The sequence below is a fragment of the Cetorhinus maximus genome, chromosome 28 (genome assembly GCF_964194155.1).
Source record: "Cetorhinus maximus chromosome 28, sCetMax3.hap1.1, whole genome shotgun sequence".
NCBI classification, from domain to species: domain Eukaryota; kingdom Metazoa; phylum Chordata; class Chondrichthyes; order Lamniformes; family Cetorhinidae; genus Cetorhinus; species Cetorhinus maximus.
Genome location: NC_135906.1, coordinates 6104210 through 6131102, shown reverse-complemented (window position 1 = coordinate 6131102; position 26893 = coordinate 6104210). Strand labels below are relative to the sequence as shown.

At 47.9% G+C, this 26893-nt stretch overlaps 1 protein-coding gene across 2 annotated transcripts in view; it reads right to left on the bottom strand.

The window, feature by feature from the left end:
• Window positions 1–26893, bottom strand: part of map2k7 (mitogen-activated protein kinase kinase 7) — a 106409-nt gene that overhangs the window by 48449 nt on the left and 31067 nt on the right. Inside the window, exons 2-4 of one of the 2 annotated variants that reach the window (XM_078531117.1) lie at window positions 12603–12650; window positions 7055–7199; window positions 754–820 (exon numbers count right to left, since the gene is read on the bottom strand). In XM_078531117.1, coding sequence (XP_078387243.1) covers window positions 754–820; window positions 7055–7199; window positions 12603–12650 — 260 coding nt within the window. The remainder of the gene's footprint in view (window positions 1–753; window positions 821–7054; window positions 7200–12602; window positions 12651–26893) is intronic. The other variant, XM_078531118.1, reaches the window with a different exon arrangement.

Here is a 26893-nt window from a genome sequence, read left to right as displayed (position 1 = left end):
TATACCACCACCTCCCCATTTAGCACCTCTCGTACCAACCAGTATCCAGTGCTCCCAGTGCCAACCCCAGCGCTGGTACCTTGTACTCCCAGTGCAAATCCCAACACTGATACCCGGCACTCTTAGTGATGCGAGTGCCAAGCCCAGCACTGGTGCCTAATGCGAGTGCCAATCCCAGCATGATTCCAGCACGAGTGCCCCACATTCCCAGTGTTGGCATCCTGGGACACAGTTGAGATACAGCGCAAGTTAACATTACAGTATCACTCCCATTGCTTGATGTATACAACATGCACACTCCCCATCTTCAGTGGTGGTAATTGGAGCTAGGACATTCAGGGGTGATGTCAGGAAGCATTCTTAACAAGGGTAGTGGAAATCGGGAACTCCTTCCCCAAAACGCTGCTGAGACTGGGGTCAGTTGGAAATTTCAAAACTGAGACAAAGATTTTTGTTAGGAAGTGTAATAAGGGATATGGAACCAAAGCAGGTAGATAAGAGTTGAGTTTCAATACAGACCGACTATAATCTAATTGAATGTGGACTCGAGGAGCTGAATGGCCTACTCCTTTCCAATTTTCCTACTGGTTTCTCCACATAGTGTAGTAGTGGAGTGAGAGAAATGGGACTGCACCATTTTAGTGAAATACTGACAGGTTTACTCTGCTATGTGTGATAGCGCCCAGTTACAGCCAATCACATCACAAACCAGGATATACATGAAGCACAAGTAACAGCTAGCATGCAACTTACCTGCCCTCCTATCGTCAGGTACCCAGTCTGTTTCATGATCTCTTGCAGCTTCTGCTCAATCTCTATACTGTGAATAGAAGCGTAATAGGTGGGTATGGACACAGAGGAATTCAAGAAACTAAAATTAATAGTAAACAGCAGGCTCCGTTTGCGGAAAGCAGGTCAATCCCTCCTTCCCAATACACACAGCACATTACCCCATCAATGTGCTGCCAAAACAGCTTGTGAGATAAAGGACTAATCCAGCATTACTCGACAGGTCTCCACTCATCGTCACACTCAAAGAATCATAGCCTGGTTACAGCATAGGAGGAGGCCATTTGGCCTGTCATGTCTGTGCTGACCCTCTGAAGGAACAATTCACCTAGTGCCACTCACCTGTCCTTTCCCCGCAGCCCTGCAATTTTTTTCTTTTCAGATAATGATCCGATTCTCTTTTGAATGCCTCGATTGAACCTGCCTCTATCATACACTCAGGCAGCGCATTCCAGATCGTCAACACTCGCTGCGTGAAAAGGCTTTTCCTCATGTTGTCATACAAACATACGAACACGGAGCAGAAGTAGGCTATTTGGCCCCTCGAGTCTGCACCGCCACTCAATGAGACCATGGCTGATCTGATAGTAACCTCAAATCTGCATCCTGCCTACCCCCGATAACTTATCATCCCCTTACTTATCAAGATCTATCCACCTCTGCCTTAAAAATATTCAAAGACTCTGCTTCCACCGCCTTTTCAAGAAGAGAGTTCCAAAGTTTCACTACCCTCTGAGAGAAAAAAATTTGCCTCATTTCTGTTTTATATGAGTGACCTTTATTTTTAAACAGTGACCCCTGGTTCTAGATTCTCCCACAAGAGGGAACATCCTCTTCACATCCACCCTGTCAAGACCCCTCAGGATCTTATATGTTTCAATCAAATCGCCTCTTACTCTTCTAAACTCCAGCGGATACAAGCCTAGCCTGTCCAACCTTTCCTCATGAGACAACTCACCCATTCCAGCTATTAGTCTGGTAAACATTCTCTGAACTGCTTCCAATGCATTTACATCCTTCCTTAAATAAGGTGACCAATACTGTACACAGTACTCCAGATATAGTCTCACTAGTGCTCTGTATAACTGAAGCATAACCTCCCTACTTTTGTATTCAATTCCCCTTGCAATAACTGATAACATTATATTAGTCTTCCTAATTACTTGCTGTACCTGCATACCAGCCTTTTGTGATTCATGCACTAAGACACCCAGATCCCTCTGCATCTCAGAGCTCTGCAATCTCTCACCATTTAGATTATATGCTTCTTTTATTCTTCCTGCCAAAATGGGCAATTTCACATTTTCCCACATTATACCCCATTTGCCAGATCTTTACCCACTCATTTAACCTATCCATATCTTTGTGTAGTCACCGTATGTCCTCTTCACAACTTACTTTCCTACCTATCTTAGTGTCATCAGCAAATGTGGCAACCATCCCATCCATCCCTTTATCCAAGTCATTTATATAAATTGTAAACAGCTGAAGTTCCAGCACTGATCCCTGTGGCACACCACTCATTACATCTTGCCAACCTGAAAAAGACCCATTTATGCCTGCTCTCTGCTTCCTGGGAGGCAGCTGTAAATCAGGATATGGAAGATGGGGAGGAACTCAGGAAAATTACAATCACCAGAGAAATGGTACAGAGTGAATTGTTGGAGTTGCGGGCTGACAAGTGCCTGGGTCCTGATGGACTTCATCCTAGGGTCTTAAAAGAAGTGGCTAGTGAGATAGTTTATGCATTGGTTTTAATTTTCCAAAACTCCCTAGATTCGGAGAAGGTTCCATTAGATTGGAAGATAGCAAATATAACGCCATTATTCAAAAAGGAAAGGAGACCTAAAGCGGGAAACTACAGGCCAGTTAGCTTAACATCTGTCATAGGGAAAATGTTAGAAGCTATTACTAAAGAAGCTATAGCAGGGCACTTGGATAAGTTCAAAGTAATCAGGCAGAGTCAACATGGTTTTGTGAAAGGGAAATCATGTTTAACTAACTTATTCGAGCTCTTTGAGGAAGTGACACGTGTTGTGGATAAAGGGAAACCAGTGGATGTGCTGTACTTGGATTTCCAGAAGGCATTTGATAAAGTGCCACATCAAGGATATTACGGAAAATAAAAGCTCATGGTGTAGGGGGTAACACATTGGGATGGACAGAAGATTGGCTAGCTAAAAGGATGCAAAATATCTGTTCAATTCATCTACCATCTCCTTGTTTTCCATTATCAATTCTCCAGACTCACTTTCTATAGGACCAATACTCACTTTGTTAACTCTTTTCTTTTTAAAATATTTATAAAAACTCTTGCCATCTGTTTTTACATTTCTGGCTAGCTTTGTCTCGTACTCTAATTTTCCCCTCCTTATTAATCTTTTAGTCATCCTTTGCTGTTCCTTATATTCTGTCCAATCTTCTGGCCTTCCACCTGCTTTGCACAATTATAGAGCTTTTCTTTAAGTTTGATACTATCTTTAACCTTTCTAGTTAACCATGGATGGTGTGCCCGTCCCTTGGACTTTTTCTTACTTGTTGCGATGTATCTATTCTGTGTATTCTGAAACATCCTCTTAAATGATTGCCACTGCATCGCTATTGACCTAACCCTTAACCTAATTTGCCAATTCACTTTAGCCAGCTCTGCTTTCAGCCTTCATAATTGCCCTTATTTAAGTTTAAAAACATAGTCTTGGACCCACTCCTCTCTCCCTCAAACTGAATGTAAAATTCAATCATATTATGATCGCTGTTACCTAAGGGTGGCTTCACTATGAGATCATTAATTAATCCCATCTCGTTGCACAATACCAAGCCTAGTATAGCCTTGTCCTGCCATCTCCAATATGTGTTAATTAATTAATAATTGCTAATTAATTATAATTAATAAAGCCTACAGTTCCCAATGGGTTTTGGTACAGCCAATAAACTTTATAATACTGATAAAACTAATAATAACAGTTACTGGTTTACCTGCTCCTTCTGCTATAACAAAGTGGAACTCAAAGGCTAGAAGCTGAAAAAGAGTAGAAGAAAAAATGCACCTCCTCCCCATCCTTCATCGAAGTCCCCACTCAACACACTTACTTTTAACCTTCCCCAAAGCACCTCTTTCCCCCTATGCACTGAATTCCCACTTTGAACCAAATTCCCAAATATGCTCACTCAGGCTGAAGTCTCTCATCTTTGCCCGTGCGCTTTAAAAGTCCCTTTTATTTAGAGCTGTGATGAGTCACTCTCTCATTGTCATCGCTTCTTTTTCCAATTACCTTAAATCTATACCCTTTGGTTCGCAATCCTTCCACCAATGGGAATAGTTTCTCCCTATCTACTCTCCTGACTCCTTATGATGTTAAACACCTCTATCAAATCTCCTCTCAACCTCCTCTTCTCCAAGGAGAACAATTCCAACTTCTTCAATCTATCTACGTAACTGAAATTCCTCATTCCTGGAACAGTTCTCATGAATCTCTTCTGCACTGTCTCTAACGCCTTCATGTCCTTCCTAAAGTGTAGTGCCCAGAACTGGTTGCAACACTCTAGCTGAGGCAGAACCAATATTTTATACAGGTCTAATATAACTTCCTTGCTTTTGTATTTGCTGCCCAAATTCTTAAAGCCCAGGATGCCGAATGCTTATTAACCACTCTCTCAAACTGTCCTGCCACCTACAATGATTTATGCACATATATACCCAGGTGTCTCTGCTCCTACACCAACTTTAGAGTTGTACCCTTTGTTTTGTATTTCTCTCTGCATTCTTCTTACCAAAATGAATCACTTCATACTTCTCTGCATTAAATTTCATCTGCCACTTGTCTGCCAATCCACCGACCTCTCTATGCCCTTTTGAAGTTCTACATTATCCTCATGGTTCACAATGCTTCCAAGTTTCATATCATCAGAAAACTTTGAAATTGTGCCCTTTACACCAAGGTCTAGGTCACTGATCTTTATCAGTAAGAGCAGGGATACTCACACCAATCCCTGGGGAAATCTACTTTAAACCTTTCTGATGTCCAAAATACAATGGTTCACCACTACACCTTATTTCCTGTCATTCAACTAATTTTGTATTCATGTTACAACTGTCCCTTATATTCCATGAGCTCTAACTTTTTCTGTTGTGCGGCGCTTTATCAAATGCTTTTTGGAAGTCCATGTACACCATGTCAACATAATTACCCTTATCAACCCCCTCTGTTACCTCATCAAAAAATTCAAGTTAGTTAAACCTGATTTGCCCTTAACAAATCTATGCTGGCTTTGCTTAAATAACCTGTATTTTCCCAGGTGGCTATTCATTTTGTCCCAAATTATCGATTCTGAAGCCTCCCCACCACCAAGGTTAAATTGACTAGCCTGTAGTGGCTGGGCTTATTTTTCAAACAAAGGTGTAACATTTGCAATTCTCCAGTCCTCTGGCACCGCCCTGCGTCTAAGGTAGATTGGGAAATTATGGCCATGCCTTTGCAATTTCCACTCTCACTTCCCTCAGGATCCTTGGATGCATCTCATCTGGTCCTGCTACATTATCAGACAGTCCATTCCTTTTCAATTTTAAATCTTTCAAGTGTCTGAACTACCTCCTCACCATGACCTGGGCAGTATCGTCTTTCTTGGTAAAGACATATACAAATTATTCATTTATTACCTCAACCATGCCCCCTGCCTCCACACAGGATTTCCTTTTAGTCCCGAATTGGCCCCACTCCCCTCTTACCACCCTTTTACTATTTATATCCCTATAAAAGACTTTTGGTGTCCCCTTTATGTTAGCTGCCAGTCTCTTCTCATACTCTCTCTTTGCTTCTGTTATTGGCTTTTTCAATTTCCCTCTGAACCTTCTATATTCAGCCTGGTTCTCAACTGCATTATTTCCCTGACATCTGTCATAAGCACATTTTTTCTGCTTCATTTTAATCTCTATCTCTTTTGTCATCCAGGGAGCTCTGAATCTGTGTGCTCTACCTTTCCTCTTTGTGGGAATATAACTTGATTGTGCTTGATCTATTTATTCTTAAAAGGCAGCCCAGCGCACAGAACAGTTGTGTCTGCTAATTTTCCATTCCATACTGCCCTCAGGAACAGGCGTTGTCACCATCTCACCACAGGTGATTGCGCTGAATCCCAGCACTGACAGAAATCTACCTTAAGGCCAAACATTGATTCTAAAGAAGAGTCATATTGTACTCGAGACAGTAACTCTGTTTCTCTCTCCGCAGACGCTGCCAGGCCTGCTGAATTTTTCAAGCATCTTCTGTTTTCATTATCGAGGTTCCCCTGCCTGCCAACACATTCTATCACCAGACCTGTCCGAATAATCACTAACATGGGGGGCTTCAGATATGGGCTACTAAAAATGAAAGCTTTTATGTTGGAGACATGAAGAATAATGGGATATGATTCAGGCCTTTAAATGGTGATAGATAGAAAAATATACGGCTGTAAGCAAGTTGCATTTGCTAGGTAAAGGCAAGACAAGCCTTTCTGCCCATCTTTCTTATTCTTCCATAGGAATCCTCAATTTCCAGCATCACAGCACCTTCCTGATTTAAGACCTTTTGCCTCCATTACCCTCTCCAAAGGGCACTGAAGGAATTGCTGTGTGAAGAAGTGCTTCCTGACATCAGCTCTGAACTTGTCTTGTGCCAATGTCTGCATGTGTTACCATGCTTTAACAGAATTAACCCAATGTCCTATTGCATCCACCTACTTGCATTACTGACGTGTTTTTTCTGACCTATCCTCATGTCCACGTGCTCTATTTTTGGAGATCAACCTCACCATTCCTTCTCCACACCACTCCCATGGCCTGAGTTCACTCTCAGTCAGGTCTCAAAATCAATCAACCTTTCTTCAACCATCAGTCTCCCATCCTGGCCAACTGGGTTTGAAATAACCTGAGTATGATCCATTCTGCTGCATTCTTCAGAGAGCCAGTAATGAAGGTTTCCACCTTGGATTTGTGCTCCAGCAGTCCTAGGTCTAAACAGGGATGAAGTGTTGCTAGTTTACTTGCAACAGCCTATGTGCCCAGAAGGCGGCCAGACATGGTACAGCTGCAGAAGTTCCCCCCAAGCACCACCACCAACAACATGAACTGTCAGTCCTGTGGGCATCCAATGCTGATCCCACATCAGACTCTTCTGTCACAAGAGGGCCCACAGAAGAGGATGAAGTCACCTGGAGCTTGGACAGACTCAAACAAGGAGTCAACCACGGAGTTTACAAGAAAGAGTGAGAGATTGCCTTTTCTTACCTTTCCATGCTCTTCTGCAGCAGGTACTGAGGCTGTGGGAGGCTGAGCATGTGCCGAGGGCGTGATGGGGGCGGGTGATGTTGTGGTGAGGTTTCTGATGAAGATGATCGGCTGCCAGCATCATTTGCTAAAGGAAGCTGAAGAGCTGAAAACAAGGAAATGCTACTATTACATCAAACACCAACACGTCTGCACCACAAACCCTGCCCACAAGTGAAACCTTGACCACTTTGTCATCTCCAAAGTTCCAGCTGGCCAGGCGGCAAATCCAGGCTACAAACATTGCAGAGTTTTAGCATAAGAGCAAACATAAACAGTGATCAGGAGTCAGGATGTAACCAGAACTAACAGGACATAGAGCCACAACCAGCAACTTGGCACATTATTTATTGATCAAGCCCCAGCTGGAAATGGAGGGAGTGAGGTGGAAATGCACTAAGCACAAAATGGGAGGGGTCTTCCCACGATAAAGTGACAAACTGGAAGGAGAGAGTCAGCCACTCTCATACACCTCCCTCAGCTGCAGAGAGGCAATGTCAGACCTCCAAGCTCATCTGCTTATCCTCCACGGGTGGAGAGAGGGGAATAAAGGGGAGAAAAGCAATCAAAACTGGAGATGTTAATCGCTTAGTGACTGAAAGTTATGGTTTGAAATGTTCATTTCAAGGTCTGATTTCAGCCACGTGTGGGTCAATGTGGGATCCTCAATAACAGCCACAGCTTCCTCCTCGGATTGGAATTGGATAAATGCTTGAAAAGCAGCAATCTGAGTGGCAGTGGGGAACGGGCAGGGCAGTGGAACTCGTTCATACAGCCAACATTCATGGGCACTATGGGTAAATGGTCACCTTTGGTGCTCTCTGATTTTATCCCTTAGCCCTCCTGTCCTGTAGCTGCTGTTATTGCAGTCCTCCATTCCCAAGACTGGTCTTATGTTCCCTGGCCCATGTACCAACTTGGTGTGGGGAATAAACGGTGTGTATGGCGAGCTCTGCCACCTTCACTCCTTTCCACTCACAGGGTCTGCCGACCTGTCACTCTCTCAATAGTTACTGAAGAGGAGGGTGAGCCATTGCTTCTAAGGCTTTCTGGCCTAAACCTGCCACGGTCCAGCTGCAGGTCCCTCACTACTGAGATGAGAGGCGGAGAGGGGTTTAATCCTGCCCACTGTCACATCTGTCACACATAAAGTTTATTAACTCACCAGTTCACCAGGACTGGGTTGGGAGAAGGGAACCTTTACTCAACTAAATGTGATGAAAAAGTATAGCTTTAATTCTATTCAACAAAACAGATTCAAATGAATTATAAATTATTGGTGATAAGTAGAAAGCACAACCCAGAAAGGTGATCACAGTTACACCTGACACAATGTAGAATTATGCTAAACAGTGAGAGAGGGAGGGAACGATGAGAGCAAGTAGAGCATGAGGGTGATGGGGTGAGCAGTGGATGTACAGCGCCATGAGCGCATGCTCATGCGACAGGGAAAGCGTGGATGCACGCTCATGCAATATGGCGGCGGATGAGTGGGCGCTCACTTGTGAGGGGGGACTCTCGGGTGGGGTGGTGGTAGGGTTCTTGGGCGTGGGGGTCTGTCAAGTTATGGTGGGGTACAGAGAGAGGGGGGCTATCAAGAGCACGGGGGCTATCGAGAGCAAGAGGGGTCGAGAGCGGATGGGGGGCTGTCGAGAGCGAGGTGGGGTACGGAGGGCAAGGGGGTATGGAGGGCGAGGGGGTAAGGAGGGAGAGGGCGTGCGGAGGGCGAGGGGGTAAGGAGGGCGAGGGCGTGCGGAGGGTGAGGGCGTGCGGAGGGCGAGGGCGTATGGAGGGCGAGGGGGTAAGGAGGGTGAAGGGGTAAGGAGGGCGAGGGGGTACGGAGGGTGAGGGGGGTACGGAGAGCGAGGAGGTATGGAGAACAAGGGGAGTGCAGAGGGCGAGGGGGTATGGAGGATGAGGGGGTAAGGAGGGCGATGGGGTAAGGAGGGCGATGGGTCAAGGAGGGCAAGAGGGTAAGGAGGGCAATGGGGTACAGAGGGCAATGGGGTACGGAGGGCAAGGGAGGTACAGAGAACGAGGGGAGTGCGAAGGGCGAGGGGTTACGGAGGGCGAGGGGGTACGGAGGGCGAGGGGGTACGGAGGGCGAGGGGGTACAGAGGGCGAGGGGGTACAGAGGGCGAGGGGGTAAGGAGGGCGAGGGGGTAAGGAGGGCGAGGGCATAAGGAGGGCGAGGGGGTAAGGAGGGCGAGGGGGTAAGGAGGGCGAGGGGGTACGGAGGGCGAGGGGATATGGACGGCGAGGGGGTACGGACGGCGAGGGGGTATGGACGGCGAGGGAGGTACGGAGGGCGAGGGGGGTACGGAGGGCGAGGGGGTACAGAGAACGAGGGGAGTGCGAAGAGCGAGCGGTACACAATGCGAGGGGGTAAGGAGAGCGAGGGGGTAAGGAGGGCGAGGGGTTACGGAGGGCGAGGGGGTACGGAGGGCGAGGGGGTATGGAGGGCGAGGGGGTACGGAGGGTGAGGGGGTACGGAGGGCGAGGGGGTACAGAGAACAAGGGGAGTACGGAGGGCGAGAGGGGTATGGCGAGCAAGGGAGAAAGGGAGCGTGTGTGTGCGTGGGTGGGGGATAGACAGAGAGCAGGGTGGAGGGGAGGGGCGGGGCAGGGTGGGGGGAGGGGTAGGAGAGCAGGGTTTAGGGGGAAGGGGTGGGAGAGCAGGATTGGGGGGGAGGGGCGGGAGAGCAGGGTCGGGGGAAGGGGTAGGAGAGCAGGGTGGGGATGAGGGGCGGGAGAGCAGGGTTTAGGGGGAAGGGGTGGGAGAGCAGGATTGGGGGGGAGGGGCGGGAGAGCAGGGTCGGGGGAAGGGGTAGGAGAGCAGGGTGGGGATGAGGGGCGGGAGAGCAGGGCGGGGGAGGGGCGGGAGAGCAGGGTGGGGGGAGGGGCGGGAGAGCAGTGTGGGGGAGGGGTAGGAGAGCAGGGTTGGGGGGGAGGGGCAGGAGAGCAGGGTGGGGGAGGGGTAGGAGAGCAGGGTTGGGGGGGAGGGGCGGGAGAGCAGGGTGGGGGGAGGGGCGGGAGAGCAGGGTGGGGGGGAGGGGTAGGAGAGCAGGGTGGGGGGAGGGGCGGGAGAGCAGGGTGGGGGGAGGGGCGGGAGAGCAGGGTGGGGGGGAGGGGTAGGAGAGCAGGGTCGGTGGTAGGGGTAGGAGAGCAGGGTTGGGGCGAGGGGCGGGAGAGCAGGGTTGGGGGGAGGGGCGGGAGAGCAGGGTTGGGGGGAGGGGCGGGAGAGCAGGGTTGGGGGGAGGGGCGGGAGAGCAGGGTTGGGGGAGGGGCGGGAGAGCAGGGTTGGGGGGAGGGGCGGGAGAGCAGGGTTGGGGGGAGGGGCGGGAGAGCAGGGTGGGTGGGAGGGGCGGGTGAGCAGGGTTGGGGGGGAGGGGCGGGAGAGCAGGGTGGGGGGGAGGGGCGGGAGAGCGGGGTGGGGGGATGTCCCCAGAATCAGTGGACAGTGAGTGTGTTGCATTAAAATTTATCTCAGCAACACAAGCTGCAGTTTCTCCCTTGTTGCTCTCTCCAACAGCTCAGTCTCTCAATACCGTTCCCTCTACCACTCTTCTCACCCTACTCTAGCCTGCCCCCCAATCATTTCTCTCTCACTAATCTCTTTCTGTCACTTGTCTATAACCTCATTCTCTCTCAGAGGTCCTGCTGCTGATTATTATCCACTCAGTTCTGCTGGCAGAACACACACGTGTCCAAATGGTGCATGGGGGCAGGATTGGGTTCAGTCTGCGGATGAATGAGTCTACCAGCGCTAGGCCTGTCCAGCCCCTTGGGAGCCAGGATCAGCAAAGCACGCCACCAAGAAACATTTCTTCAGGAGAGATGGAAAGAATATGGGAGAGCTCTGAGTGGTAAGAAAGATTCAGAAGGAACCCCAAGCCACCAAATACATCAGTAAAGTGGCTAGTACTTGCTAGCATCTGTAGCTAATGCCCGGAAAGAGTCAGCACATTAAGCTCCACAAACTCTTATAACGTTTTTTTTTTGCATCTATACACTGCTCTGTATCCGGGGGCCTCTCTCCCTAGCCCCTTTCCCCAAGGTCGGTCACCAAGTGCCCCATTTTACTGAACAGTGAGATATTTGGTAAATGTTGCAATGATGGGAATTAACGATAACTATAGGATGGGGATGACCATGGCAGTGAGGAAGATGCGATTGCACAGTCTGCAGGTGGGAGTAATTTTACAATATACAACACATACAAACCCGGACAAGTCTTCACCAATGTTCTCTATTGTAAAATCTGAAAAGAAGATTATACTCAACTGTAACAAAACTGGGCAAATTTATGATTTGTTTTCCTACTTTCTAGTGCTTGTGAACGTCCCAATGACCACATGGGTGATATTAACAGGATTTCTCTCTCAGTTCAGACTGGGACAACACACTGATCTTGGCAGTTAATGCAAGCCCAGGGCTAGGCTTTAGCTATTGGAAGCTCTGAAGGGAAACGCTTCACAGTCCAAAGTAGCATCAGGTGATCAGTGAGCTGGTGCAAGATTTTTGTCAACAGATAAGGTAGTGGATATATTACTGAAGGAAGGAAGATCTTGCATTTATATAGCATCTTTCACGGACTCAGGATGTCCCAAAGTGCTTCACAGCCAATTAAGTTTTTTCTCTACAAAGTTGTGACATAGGAAACGTGGCAGCCAATTTCCACACAGGAAGCTCTCACAAACAGCAATGTGATAGCTACCAGGTCATTTGCTTTAGTGATATTGGGTAGGGGATAAATATTTGGATGGGGACCAGGGAAAACGTGGGATATTTTTCATCCACCTTAGAGAGCAGATAAGGCCTGGGTTTAATGTTTCTTTGTCAATGGAAACCAGTCAATAAGCTAGATAAGGTTGAGAAAGTGTCATGGGGACTGTTCCTTCCCATGAGATGGGGCTTTTTCCTTACTTAACTACTGCATCTAGAAAATAGAAGATCCATTCATAAATTTGCATCCATGTACATTTCTTTGCATTGTGAGGAGAGAAGGATAACAGTGCCATTCTATCTCTGTCATGCTACAAGATAAATTCCAAGACTGCATGCTGTGGTCATGCACAAGAGCAGCCATTTCAATAAGAACTACAAGGAGCATGCATCAGCCAGAGATCAGTCTCTCCAGTGTATGCTTGAGTGGTGAGTAAAACAATACTGTCAAGATAATGAGTAGAGGGAGGAGACAGGTAAATAGAGGCAAAGAGTAATCATAACAGAAACAAGGGGAAGGAATTAAAGAATGGAACGATGAAAAACAGGATGAGAGAGAGAGAGAGAGTGAGCGAGAGAGAAAGAGTGAGAGAGCAACAAAAATCACTAGAGAAAAACACAGAAACAAGAATAGGAAGGAGGAGATATGTAGAAAACTGCAGGAAGGAGAGAGTTCTAAGAATGTAGAAAGCACAACAGCATGGGTACTGAAAGTATAAACCAGCAAAAGGGAGAAGAGAGAGAAAGTTACGTAGGTGCATATGATAAATAAGAGATTTGGTACCTGCTCGTTGGGATGGGGCAGGAGCAGGGCTTAGAGTGATCACTATAACTGGATCAGGAAAAGGAAAATTGGATAAATCATAATGTATCAAAACTCTGGCATAAACACAAAACAACTATTAACGGGTAAATGAAATCAACAATGAGACACAGGAGCTGAGTGACAGGCAAAAGGCAAATGGGGTGGATTCACAGCACTGAAGTCTCCGCACCTCACAGCAGTAGCCTGGCACAGAGCAGAAAACGACACAAGAAGAGTTCAGGTCCCAGTAAGTGAACAATCTGCTCACCACCAAGTCCCATTAATTTCAGTAATATAAAAGCAAAATACTGCGGATGCTGGAAATCTGAAACAAAAACAGGAAATGCTGGAAAAACTCAGCAGCTCTGGCAGCATTTGTGGAGAGAGAAACAGTCATACGGACTTGAAACATCAACTCTGTTTCTCTCTCCACAGAAGCTGTCAGGCCTGCTGAGTTTTTCCAGCATGTTCTGTTTTCCCATCAATTTCAAACTGGGACAGTGTATCTCACTCTCTCTAATACTCAGGTTGTGAAAAGAACTCCCCCAACTGCTGTAGGATATCACTCCAAAGTCATTTTAAACATAACGCAAAACATAAGCTCATTTCAAAAACATACCCTTTCTTATTGCTTTCCATAAGAGCAAATGTTTTTTTATTTATTGATTAGGTTTAGAACTTGATTTAGCTGTAAAGAAATTACTACATAATTCTGACAAAACAGGATTATTTTTATTATTAATTTCACAAAGATGTTATTCCCTAATGTTTAGATGCAATGTAATGTTTAGAGGACAAGTAATGGGAGAGCAAGAATCAGGAAGGATGTGGTGGGGGATGGATTGGATTAGTTGCACTCAAATAGTTCCTTCTACCTTACTGCTAGTCACCACAGCTCTCAAAAATACACACAACCACATAAATACACACAAAGACACAACCCCCCACTGACCCCACCCCACACACACACAGACCCCACACACACCCCCAACAAATAAATACACAATGCCAACACTCACACACATGGCACCCCCACAGATAAAAAACTCACACTCCCCCACCCCTCACACACACACAGACGCGCCCCTCGCATGCGTGCACCCATCACATGCGCACTCTCACACCCCTCACATACCCATCCCTCACACACACACCCACACACCCCTCACACACACCCCTCACATGCCCACACACAACCACCCACACACACACGTACACCCCTCATAATCTCCCTTCACACACACCCACACGCCCCCCACTCACACACCAACATGACCCCCTTGCTCACACAAACACGCCCCCCTCGCACACACTAACACGCCCCCCTCGCACACACCAACACGCCCCCATCGCACACACCAACACACTCCCCTCACACACACCAACACGCCCCCCTCACACACACCCACACGCCCCCCTCTCACACACCCACACGCCCCCCTCTCACACACCAACACGCCCCCCTCACACACACCCACACGCCCCCCTCTCACACACCCACACGCCCCCCTCTCACACACCAACACAACCCCCTCGCTCACACCAACACGACCCACACGCACACACCAACACGCTCCCCTCTCACACACCAACACGACCCCCTCGCACACACCCACACGCTCCCCTCGCACACACCAACACGCCCCACTCACACACACCAACACGCCCCCTCTCACACACCAACACGACCCCCTCGCACACACCAACACGCTCCCCTCTCACACACCAACACGACCCCCTTGCTCACACCAACACGCCCCCCTTGCACACATCAACACGCCCCCCTCACACACACCAACACGCCCCCCTCACACACATCCACGCGCCCCCCTCACACACACCCACACGCCCCCCTCGCACACACCCACACGCCCCCCTCACACACACCAACACGCCGCCCTCGCACACACCAACATGCCCCCCTCACACACACCCACACGCCCCCCTCGCACACACCAACACGCCCCCCTCGCACACACCCACACGCTCCCCTCGCTCACACCCACACGCTCCCCTCGCTCACACCCACACGCTCCCCTCGCTCACACCCACACGCTCCCCTCGCACACACCCACACGCTCCCCTCGCTCACACCCACACGCTCCCCTCGCTCACACCCACACGCTCCCCTCGCTCACACCCACACGCTCCCCTCGCACACACCCACACGCTCCCCTCGCTCACACCCACACGCTCCCCTCGCTCACACCCACACGCTCCCCTCGCTCACACCCACACGCTCCCCTCGCTCACACCCACACGCTCCCCTCGCACACACCCACACGCTCCCCTCGCACACATGAACATGCCCCCCTTGCTCACACCCACACATTCTATCACACTCTAATGGTCATCTTTATTTATTACCCATTTTTTAAAATGATCAATTTATTGCTTTGACCTTATTTTTCTGCTCAGCAAGTTGTTCTTTTCATACCTCAGCTTTTTTTTGAAATCCAAGTTTAAAGTTGTACCAAACCTTACCTTTCTGAAATTTGTTCATTGGCCCCTTGAATGAGTAAATTGAAATGTGGCCCCTCAGGTGAAAAGCCTGCTCTAGATAAAAAGGCCAGTCTTCCATTGGCCTTTTTGAGTATTTTCTGCACCTGTTCATGACATTTCAATGATCTGTGCTGCTGGACCCCCAAATGCCTCCACTGTTTCTAACTTCTCACCGTTTAGAGAGTCCTTGTTCTATTCTTTTTAGCTCCAAAGTGGATGAACTCACATTTGCCTACACTGTAATCCATTTGCCACCATTTTACCCACTGACTTAATCTATCAACAGCTCCTTGTAATTTTACACTTCCACCCACAATGCTACCTATCTTTGTGTCAGCAGCAAAGTTGGATATGCGGCTACCCCATTATTAAAGCCATTAATAAACATAGTAAATAGTTGAGGCTCCAACAAAGGTCTTTGCAGAACACATCCTGTTACATCCTGCCAGTTAGAGTACCTGCCTATGATCCCTACTCTCTGTCTGCTTCTGCTCAGCCAATTTCCTGACCAGGTCGATAATTTGCCTTCAATTCTCTGAATTTCAACTTGAGGTGACAGTCTCTTATGTGGTACTTTATCAGACGCCTTCTGAATATATACATAGTTAGGCATCCATCCATCTGAAGACATTGTCTGTTGTAGCTGTAGAGGCCGATTTATGAGTGACAGTCCCTTCGCAGCTGGTACAGATGAATAGAGTTGACTCTAAGTTGACTGATGTTTTTCCCCTTCCGGTGGGCTCTCTTTTCCACCATCTGTTCATTTCTTTTGCCCTCTGCCTTTAACACTCTTCCTGACTGCTTGCCTCCAGACATTCCATTCAGCAGCAAGGACTTCCCCATGTATCAACTCCAATCCCGGTAAATTTGAGCTCTCGCTTGCAGACATCCTTGTATCACAGACATGGGTGACCTGTTGGTCTCATGCTGATAGCAGGCCCACCATGGAGTATGTCTTTAAGGATATGGCCCAACCAACGGAGTCGCTGCTGACTCAAGAGGGCAAACATGTCAGGTGGTGCACTTCCACATTCGGCACTCTGTCTTGCCAGGAGATGCCCAATTTTCATCTGAGGCAGCAGAGGTGGAAGCTGTTCTGCCATTTCCTCTTGGCTTGCACAAGTTGTCCATGCATCGCTACCGTAAAGGAGGGTGCTGAGAACACAGGCCTGGTACACAGAGAGCCATGCATTTTCAGTTAGTTTGCTGTTGATCGACATTCAACTTCTCAACTTTGACGCGACAGCCGCGGCCTTAGTAATCCTGGTGCTGATTTCGGCAGCAAGAGATAGGTTGCTGGTGATTACCGAGACAAGGGATGTGAAGCTGTCAGTGAGCTCCAGGGCGAGGTTGTCAGTGTTGATAGAGGGTGGAGTTCTCTACATCCTGGCCCATAACTTTGACCTTCCTGACGCTGATTGTCAGTCCGAACTCCTCACAGGCCTGGGAGGACAGGTTTACAAGCTGTTGCAAGTAAACTTCAGTATGGGATGCCAGCACAGTATCATCAGCAAACAGCAACTCATGGACTAGGACATTACACACTTTGGTCTTAGCCTGCTGTCTTGCTAAGTTGAGCAGCTTGCCAATAGCTCTGGCATGCAGATAGACACCCTCACTTAAGTTGTCAAAAGCGTACGATAGCAACATGGAGAAAAATATGCCAAAGAAAGTTGGCACCAGGACGCAGCCCTGCTTTACCCCGCTGCTGATCTTGAAAGCCTCTGGTGCTGCTCCATTGTAACTGACAGATCTGTGCATGTTCCCATGGAAAGAAGAAATGACTCCCAGGAGTCAGGCAGGCAGCCTATTTTCTGCATCAGTTTAAAGACCCTGTCTCTGATGAGCTTTGCTGAGGTCTAGGAAGGCAGTGTAGGATGGTCTGCACTGTTCTCAGCACTTCCCCTGTAACTGCCGAAGTGAGAAAGTTATGTCAGCTGTCGATCTGCCAGCTCTGAAGCCACACTGAGACTCAGGGTAGATGCGTGATGCCAGAGTCTGCAATCTGGTCAAAGCAATGTGAGCAAAGACCTTCCCCACAATACTTAACAAGGAGAAGCCTTGGCAATTGTTACAGTCACTGCGCTCCCCTTTGTTTTTGTACAAGGTGACTACTCTTGCTCACACATGTCTTGAGGCACAAGCTTTTCTTTCCAGCGGAGACACTAAAGTCCATGGAGTGCAGCAGTGTTGAGTTTCCAATTTTGACCATTTCAGGTGGAATGCCATCGTTTCCTGGGGCTTTACCACTGGCAAGACGGTCAATGGCCTTGTTGAGCTCTACTATGGTGGGCTCACCATCTAGCTCCTCTATAACAGGAAAGTCTGGAATGGCACTGGGAACTTCTTCAATGACAATGTTTCATAGCGTAGAGTTCAAGATAGTGTTCCACCCACCTTCCCATCTGCTTGCTAGGTTCAATGACAATCATCCCTGTCTTTGTCTTCGAAGGACCGGATTTGATTGCTCCTGGGCCAATTGCTTTCCTGATTCCTTCATATGACCTGGATTCAGCAGCAGGTTGTTTGCTGTTGCAGAGTTTCAACCAATATTGATTGGCACAGTGTCAAGCAGTCTGCTGAGAATTTACAAGGGTCAATGTGGACATTGCTGCGCCGCAAGAAACTAGGCTCCCTCAAAGTGGATCCTGTAAAGTGAAGCACTACACTTTCTTCTCACTGGGGAAAACTCATGAGGCAAAACATGAGGAGCGGGTTTCGCAATAAAAACTCTACTCGCAATGATTGAACACCAACCCCGCCCTCCGCAGAGGGTTGAGAGAAACTTCTTACTCTTCGCTTGTCAACAAGCACAGCCTAGTTAACCTCATGCGCATCTATGCCCCGACACTCACCTCCACCTCAGATGTCAAAGATCAATTCTATGAGGAACTTGAATTCTGCGATCAGCAGAATTCCGAGCACCGAGAGATTGTACTTTCTAGGGGACTTCAACGTGAGGGTGGGTACAAACTACACAGCTTGGCCAACGTGCACCGGGCACCAGAGAATCGGCAAGATGAACTAAAATGGACTGAGGCTGCTGGAGCTATGCTGTTACCATGCACTCTGTGACGAATAGCTACTTCCAATCTAAGCCACACCACAAGGTGTCCTGGAGACATCCAACATCACACCAGCTAGATCTCATCATCACCAGACGTACCATCCTCAAATGTCCTCATCGCTCATAGCTACCACAGTGCTGACTGTGACACTGACCACTCCCTGGGGTGTAGCAAGATCAGGCTTCAGCCAAGGAAACTATACCACTCCAAGGAGAGAGGTCATCCTTGGATCAACACTTGCTGTACCACTAACCCAGAGGGGGCTCAGGAGTTCCATAACTCTGCACTCACTTCATTCGGGAAAGGAGATCAGAGGAATGCTGAATAGTTTGAGGTTTATTGGACTGAAATGGAGATATGGTTACTACAACCAAGAGGAGAGCCTCCATGAATTACAACCAAGTCCCCAGCAAACAAAATCTTGATGCTCTCAGAGCTGCTGGATGTATACAATATATATTAAAATAAACACACTAATGCTGATGTGCACACACAAAAACACACACACACATATACCCCTTATCTTTACAGCTTGAAAGATTTTCTTATTGAACCCTTTAAAAAACATCTTATTCTACAATCACTAAACTGAAGTAACCAATCTCTGCCCCCAGTTCTTATCCCTCACTAAACAACTGTTGTCTTTGTGGTCTGGATGTAATGTCAGGAGGGTCCAGCTCTGGGACAGCTGTCAGCAATCATGCGTATAAACACAGGGATAGAAAATAACCCAGCCTCAGCCTCCGACAGCGAGGCAGACTAATGCAATATTGATTTAAAAACCATACCAGCCAAAGGAACTCCTTCACATTAGATAGTAATTAATACCAGAAGAGCAGCAGAAAAGTAAGAACATAAGAAATAGGAGCCGGAATAGACCATCCAGTCCCTCGAGCCTAATCTGCTATTCAATAAGATCAGGGCTGATCTGATCTTGGCCTCAACTCCACTTTCCTGCCTGTTGCCCTTAACCCTCGACTCCCCGACTCTCCTATCTTCCCTGTCTAGCTCAGTCTTGAATATGTTCAATGACTCAGCCTACACAGCTCTCTGGGGTAGAGAATTCCAGAGGTTAACAACCCTGAGAGAAGAAATTCCTCCTCGTCTCCATCTTAAATGGGAGACTCCTTATTCTGAAAATATGCTCCCTAGTCTTACATTCCCCCATGAGGGGAATCATCCTCTCAGCATCTACCCTGTCAAAAGTCCCCTTAGAATCTAAAAGTTTCAACAAAATCACCTCTCATTCTACCAAAGCTCCACCAATGCTCAACCTCTGCTCAGAAGACAGCCCCTTCTTCCCTGGAATCAATTTAGTGCATCTTCTCTGAACTGGCTCTAACGCAAATACATCCCTCCTTAAATAAGGAGAGCAAAATACACACAGGGCTCTAGGTGTGGTCTCGCCAACCCCCTATATTGTATAGCAAGACTTCCTTACCTTTATACTCCCATCCCCTTTGCAGTAAAGGTCAGCATTCCATTTGCCTTCTTAATTACTTGCAGTAGCTACACGCTGCTGGCTTTTTGTATCATGTACAAGGGCAGCCAGATTCCTCTGCACGTCAGCATACTGTCGTGTCTATTTAAATAATATTTTGCTTTTTTATTCTCGCTACCAAAGCGGGTAAGCTCACGTTTTCCCATATTATACTCCATCTGCCAAGTTTTTGCCCACACGCTTAATTTATCTATATCCTTGTATTCCCATATATCATAAGAGTTAAAATTAGGCAGTCATTTTATCACTAGAGATATCAAGAACACAAAACAAAACCCAAAAAGCTTAGAATTGCATTGTGACCAGACTTGTTTGTTTGATGATGTTTGGATGTGATTGGGTATTGCTGTTTGAATGTGAGCAAGTAATGGCGAGAGGACAGGTTTGCAGGGTTTTTACAACTTTATTAAAAAGAATTTTTAAGAGATGATGCTGTATATTTTCAACACTCTATGCCTGAATCCCCAGCTCCTGTATATGGATTGGAGAATGACAGACTGCAATGTCATGTCTGAAGTTTGAACTGGGAGGAGGGAATAAGGAACTGGACAGTGAATCAGCAGGGAGTGGTGATGGAGAGTGAGAAGAATCATTTGACACCATCAGCAGGACAGAACTCTATAAGATTTTGAGGAAAATTGGCAGTCCCCCAAAGCTCCTCATGTACATCTGCTCCTTTCACAACAACACGCACTGCACTGTACAGTCTGACGGCACCACTTCTAACAGTTTGAGTGAAGAATGGAGTGAAACAGCGCTGTGTTCTAGCCCCCACTTTGGCATTTGCTTCTCCATGCTCTGACCTTTGCTTTGCCTGCAGATATGGAAGGAGTCTACTTGCACACTGGATCAGACAACATTCTCTATAATCTCTCCAGACCAAAAACAAAGACAAAAACAGAGCACATCATGATCAGGGAATTCCTCTACGCTGATGATACCGTGCTAACTCAGCTACAACAACTCAGATCGTCTCTCCCATGTCTGTAACCTGTTCTCCCTGACTAGAAGTGTCAAGAAAATGGTGGTTGTGGGACAGGATGTCACATCTCTGCCCATGATCCCACAAAATCACACCCCTACTGGAAGTGGTTAGCAAATTCTGCTACCTTGGGTCCACAGTGATAGGAATCTGTTACTTGATGCAGAACTAAGGACTAAGATGTTGGTTCATGAGGCCTGTATTCTCAGCACCTTGTGTGGTTCTGAAACATGGGCAACTTACAGTTATCAGGAACGGAAGTTCAACAACTTCCATCTTCACTGGCTGCGGTGCATTCTGGGCATCTCATGGAAGGACAAAATCACAAATACCACAGTCCTCTCAAAGACAAAGCTCACAAGTATGTTGGCACTCATCAAACAGAGGTGACTTCACTGAATCGGGCACGTTCACAGGATGTAAGACAGTCACATACCCAAGGATTTTCCCTATTGGGAGGTAGCAAGTGCTGGACGACCGGTAGGACACTTGCAAGTGTGACATGATAGCACTAAACATTGATCCTCGCACTTGGAGACACTAGCTGACGACAGGGGAAAATGGCTACATCACCTGTGGGCTGGCATGTGCCAACATGACAATCAGCGGCTACAGCAGCTTGGCAACAGGTGCCAACACCGAAGACAACAACCGATAACACCCAATACCCCCAAGTGCTGCGTGTGAAGTAGTTAAAACTTGCTTCTCACAGATTGGCCTCTTCAGCCATCAGCAAATGTGCGCCATATGAAGCTAGCCTATCCCCAATGGATTTGATCTGCTGCATGTCCATCCTCTGACCGAGGTGAAGGATGCTGCCCCCACTGATGACGATGACAACTCTGCGGAGGAACCCCACAAACAGAATGCAGAACCTTCCAATGGTTAAAAAGTAACAGAGGTTAGGTGTTGCTGTGCTCCAGTTACAGGGGATTTAGAGGTAAGTACAGGTGGAGCATGTACTGGTAATTGCACAGGAGGAAGGCAGAGGCTGGGTTATACTCTTTCCACTCTGCAGCATGATCGCTGGTGACTGCCCCTGATGGAGTGAGTGAGCTCCTGACCTTAGACCAGGCCACAAACATTGCAGCTGTTTCCTGAGAGATAAGAAACTGCAGGGAGGTGGTGGGTAGGGAAATCAGATACAGCAGCAAATGCTGCCTGAGAGGAGACAATTGCTGAGAACGTTCAGCTGAAGTATTGGAGGAGAAGTATGCCTCAACAAGCAGTTAACACCATCAGGAATGAAGGAGGTAAAAGCTGGCAGGGAAAACTGCTGAGGAAGATAGGACATTTTCCAAATTACCAGCACTGGAATGAAGATTTCACGCACTAGAGATTGAATTTCTCATATCAAGTCTGATTTGGTGAAGATCAGATTTCATTAGAATTTTCTGAAAATGTTGCTGGAATGGGGTCAGAGGAAAAGGAGAGAGTTAGTCCCTTTACAGTAAATTATAAAGTGTAACCAATTAATGAGCATAGAAACAGCAGCCACCATGTGGCAGGACAGGGTCAGGATGCCTGTCAGACTTCACTACTCCCTGATGTAACTCCAGAAATAATTACGTTGCTTAACTACAGGATGAGGACAACAGGTTCAAAAACCAGGATTGTCATCAGGAAATCACAAATTCCCAGTCTACCTCTTTCCCTCTCCCGCACCACTGAACATTGGTGGTGTCCTGTCCTGTGGGACTGGGCCCTTCTCCTGGTGTCCTGCCCTGTACGACTGGGCCCTTCTCCTGGTGTCCTGCCCTGTGGGACTGGGCCCTTCTCCTGATGTCCTGCCCTGTGGGACTGGGCCCTTCTCCTGGTGTCCTGCCCTGTGAGACTGGGCCCTTCTCCTGGTGTCCTGCCCTATGGGACTGGGCCCTTCTCCTGGTGTCCTGCCCTGTGGGATTGTGCCCTCCCTCTGGTGTCCTGCCCTGTGGGACTGGGCCCTTCTCCTGGTGTCCTGCCCTGTGGGATTGTGCCCTCCCTCTGGTATCCTGCCCTATGAGATTGGGCCCTTCCCCTGGTGTCCTGCCCTGTGGGACTGGGCCCTTCCCCTGGTGTCCTGCCCTGTGGGACTGGGCCCTTCTCCTGGTGTCCTGCCCTATGAGATTGGGCCCTTCCCCTGGTGTCCTGCCCTGTGGGACTGGGCCCTTCTCCTGGTGTCCTGCCCTGTGGGACTGGGCCCTTCCCCTGGGGTCCTGCCCTATGAGATTGGGCCCTTCCCCTGGTGTCCTGTCCTGTGGGACTGGGCCCTTCTCCTGGTGTCCTGCCCTGTGGGACTGGGCCCTTCTCCTGGTGTCCTGCCCTGTGGGACTGGGCCCTTCTCCTGGTGTCCTGCCCTGTGGGACTGGGCCCTTCTCCTGGTGTCCTGCCCTGTGGGACTGGGCCCTTCTCCTGGTGTCCTGCCCTGTGGGACTGGGCCCTTCTCCTGGTGTCCTACCCTGTGGGACTGGGCCCTTCCCCTGATGTCCTGCCCTGTGGGACTGGGCCCTTCTCCTGGTGTCCTGCCCTGTGGGACTGGGCCCTTCCCCTGATGTCCTGCCCTGTGGGACTGGGCCCTTCTCCTGGTGTCCTGCCCTGTGGGACTGGGCCCTTCCCCTGATGTCCTCCACTGTGACATTGGGCTGTTTCCCGTATGATTTGGACAGCAGTGATGGATGCAGTAATTATGGTCTACATGTATTACCCAGCAGTTACACCCAAGGACTTCAATAACATCAAACGACAAAACTGAAGCTGGAATTGTTCCAACATTCATTGAGCTATGCCTGTAATGTCCTCCCATCAGGGTTAGGATTTATAATATAAACAGGTGTACTCCTACAGATATTTCATTCAGTTCATCAGTTCGTGATCTGTTTTATCTGCTGCTGTGTGACAGACCATCCCACCAGGCAGCAGGTTCCTCCCAGCCATTCCCATTCCCACATTGAAAAGCACTCCGACATACGAATCCAGCAGTGACTATTTACAAGCTCAGGTTCTGATATAAAACACTGTCAGTTAACATCTGGCCCTGGTAACAGGGTGACAATTGAGGAGGCCAGGCAGCATCTGGGAAGGGGGACACTGAGTTAACCATGACTTTTCATCTAACCTTTCATTCTGATGAGATAAGCTTTTGTTTCTGCCTCCACAGATGCTGCCCAGCCTGTTGAGCATTTCCAGTATTTTCAAACTTTATGACAATTAAAATAATTGTCAGGGGACAATGTGGAGATGGATCATTTCATTAGACTCCAGCCTGTAACTCACTCTGACTACTTACTGTTCTATAAATAAACCATCCAAACTCCTGACTAGAAGCCAGTTTGTGTTATTTTCCAAACAAGATATGGGAAACATTTTAAGCACGAAAGTATAAGCATAGAAGCTTCCAGTGCAGTCAACAACTTGCCTTTATACAGCATCCTTAAAGTAGTAAACTGTCTCAAGGTCCTGCGCAGCAGCATTATCAGGGGAAAAAAAGGACACCAAAGCAAAGAGGACAGTAAATGGTATGTTGGTCATTATGGCAAGGATAGACATATAAGAAAGTCTTGCTGCAATTGTACAGGGGCATTGGTGAGACCACGCCTTCGTGTTCAATATGTACGAATTGTATTTAATTGTATGTAAGCGGTTGGTAAACTGGACATTCACTTGAGCCCTGATAAACAGACAGAACTAACCGACTGTGGTTGCTTGGTGGTACAGAACTCGAGTATTGCTGAGAAAAAGTGACAAGCTGTCAAAGCTTTTCGTCTTGCACTCATCAGGACAGATGCAAGGATGCCAAATTTCAAGGGAGCAGCAATTTATGCTGCATGAGGAAGAGGTGCTGATTGGCTGGCAAGTTGGCTCTGATTGGTCAGGATGTTGCTATGCCGAATGCACCAGGGACCTATTGCCCCCATACTTTTGTTTATTCAAAAAAAGGTGCAATGTCTGGATATATTCCTTTTGCTTTAGAGACCAGAGGACTAGAAGCTATATATATTCATATGCCTGCAGGGACCTGTCAGCACCTCTTTTCTCATGTGGTATAAATTGTTATTCCTTTTGAAATTTGGTATTCTTACATCTGTCCTAATGAGTGCAAAATGAAAAGCTTTGACAGCATGTCTCTTCTTCAGCAATAACCAGCTGTGGTTGTGGGGTTAGGTGGTGTATGCTTGGAAAGTGCAACTCGAAATAAATAAAAAGTGTGGAAAACTCCAGTTTTGTTTAATTCATTCATGGGAAATGGACGTCACTGGCTGGGCCAGCATTTATTACCCATCCCCAAATGCTGTTGAAAAGGTGGTGCCTTCTTGAACTGTGGCAGTCCATGTGGTGTAGGTGCACCCACAGTGCTGTTAGGGAGGGAGTTCCAGGGTTTTGACCCAGCGACAGTGAAGGAACGGCGATATATTTCCAAGTCAGGATGGTGAGTGACTTGGAGGGGAGCTTCCAGGTGGTGATGTTCCCATGTGCCTGCTGCCCTTGTCCTTCTAGATGGTGGAGGTCATGGGTTTGGAAGGTGCTGTCTAAGGAACCTCGGTGAGTTCCTGCATTACATCTTGCAGATGGTACACACTGCTGCCACTTTTCATCAGTGGAGGAGGGAGCGAACATTTGTGGATGTGGTGAAATTCAAGTGGGCTGCTTTGTCCTGGATGGTGTCGAGCTTCTTGAGTGTTGTTGGAGCTGCACTCATCCAGGCAAGTCGAGAGTATTCCATCAAACTCCTGATCTGTGTCTTGTAGGTTGTGGACAGGCTTTGGGGAGTCAGGAGGTGAGTTACTCACTGCAGGATTCCCAGCCTCTGACCTTCTCTTGTAGCCACAGTACTTATATGGCTGGTCCACTTCAGTTTCTGGTCAATGGTAACCCCCCAGGGTGTTGATAGTGGGGGATTCAGCGACAGTAATGCCATTGAATGTCATGGGGTGATGATTAGATTCTTTATGGTTGGAGATGGTCATTGCCTGGCACTTGTGTGGCACTAAAGTTATTTGCCACTTATAAGTCCAAGCCTGATATTGTCCAAGTCTTGGACATGGACTGCTTCAGTATCTGAAGATTCACAATGTTGCTGACCATTGTGCAATCATCAGCGAACATCCCCACTTCCGACCTTATGATAGAAGGAAGGTCATTGATGAATCACTATCCTGAGGAACTGGTGCGGCCAAGCCACTCTTGGTGGTGGACATTGAAGTCCCCCACCCAAAGAACATTCTGCACCCTTGCCACCGCCAGTGCTTCCTCCAGATGGTATTCAACATGGAGGAATACTGACTTATCAGCTGAGAGGGGGCGGTTTGTGGAGGTTTCCTTGCTCATGTTTGACCTGATGCCATGAGATTTCATGGGGTCCGGAGTCAAGGTTGAGGACTCCCTGGGAAACTCCGTCCCGACTGTACTCCACTGTACCACTACCTCGACTGGGTCTGTCCTGCCGGTGGGACAGGCAGCGATGGACAGCTGGTGATATTGGTGTCTGGGACATTATCTGCATGACTATGTCAGGCTGTTGCTTGACTGGCCTGGGAGACGGTGCTTCCAATTTTACAGTTAGTTTGGAGGACTTTATGTGGTGGACGGGGCTGAATTTGCCAAAGTCGTTTCAGGTGCCTAGGTAAATGCAGGGTGGTTCGTCTGATACAGCTAATACAGATAATGTATTTCAGAGGGCAGTTAAGAGTCAACCACATTGTTGTGGGTCTGGAGTCACATGAATAGATCAGATAAGTAAGAGTTTTTATGACAATCAACAAGATTTCATGGTCTTTTAATTCCAGATTTCTATTGAATTCAAATTTCACCATCTGCTGTGGTGGGATTTGAACCTGGGTCTCTGAATTACTAGTCCAGTGACAAATTCGCTACACTACCACCTCCCCCTATCCTGCTAGCCTTTACAAACTGGAATAGAAATCTGTGCACAGCTCAGGTCTCTATACCCAAGGAAGAACATACTTGGCTTTAGAGGGAGTGCAACAAAGGTTTGCTAGACTGGGATGAGAGGGTTTTTTGTGAGGAGAGACTGAATAGAAAGGGCCTATACTCTCCCAAGTTTAGAAGGATGAGAAGTGATCTCTTTGAAACATATAAAACAGGCAGAGAGCCGCAAACCATTTATAGTATCTTTATTGCAACAATGCTTCTTTAAATCTCCATCCCATGTCATTCCTTACTTCCCATAATTCAGAGAGGGCTCGGCAGGGTAGATGCTGAGAGGCTGTGTCCCTTGGCT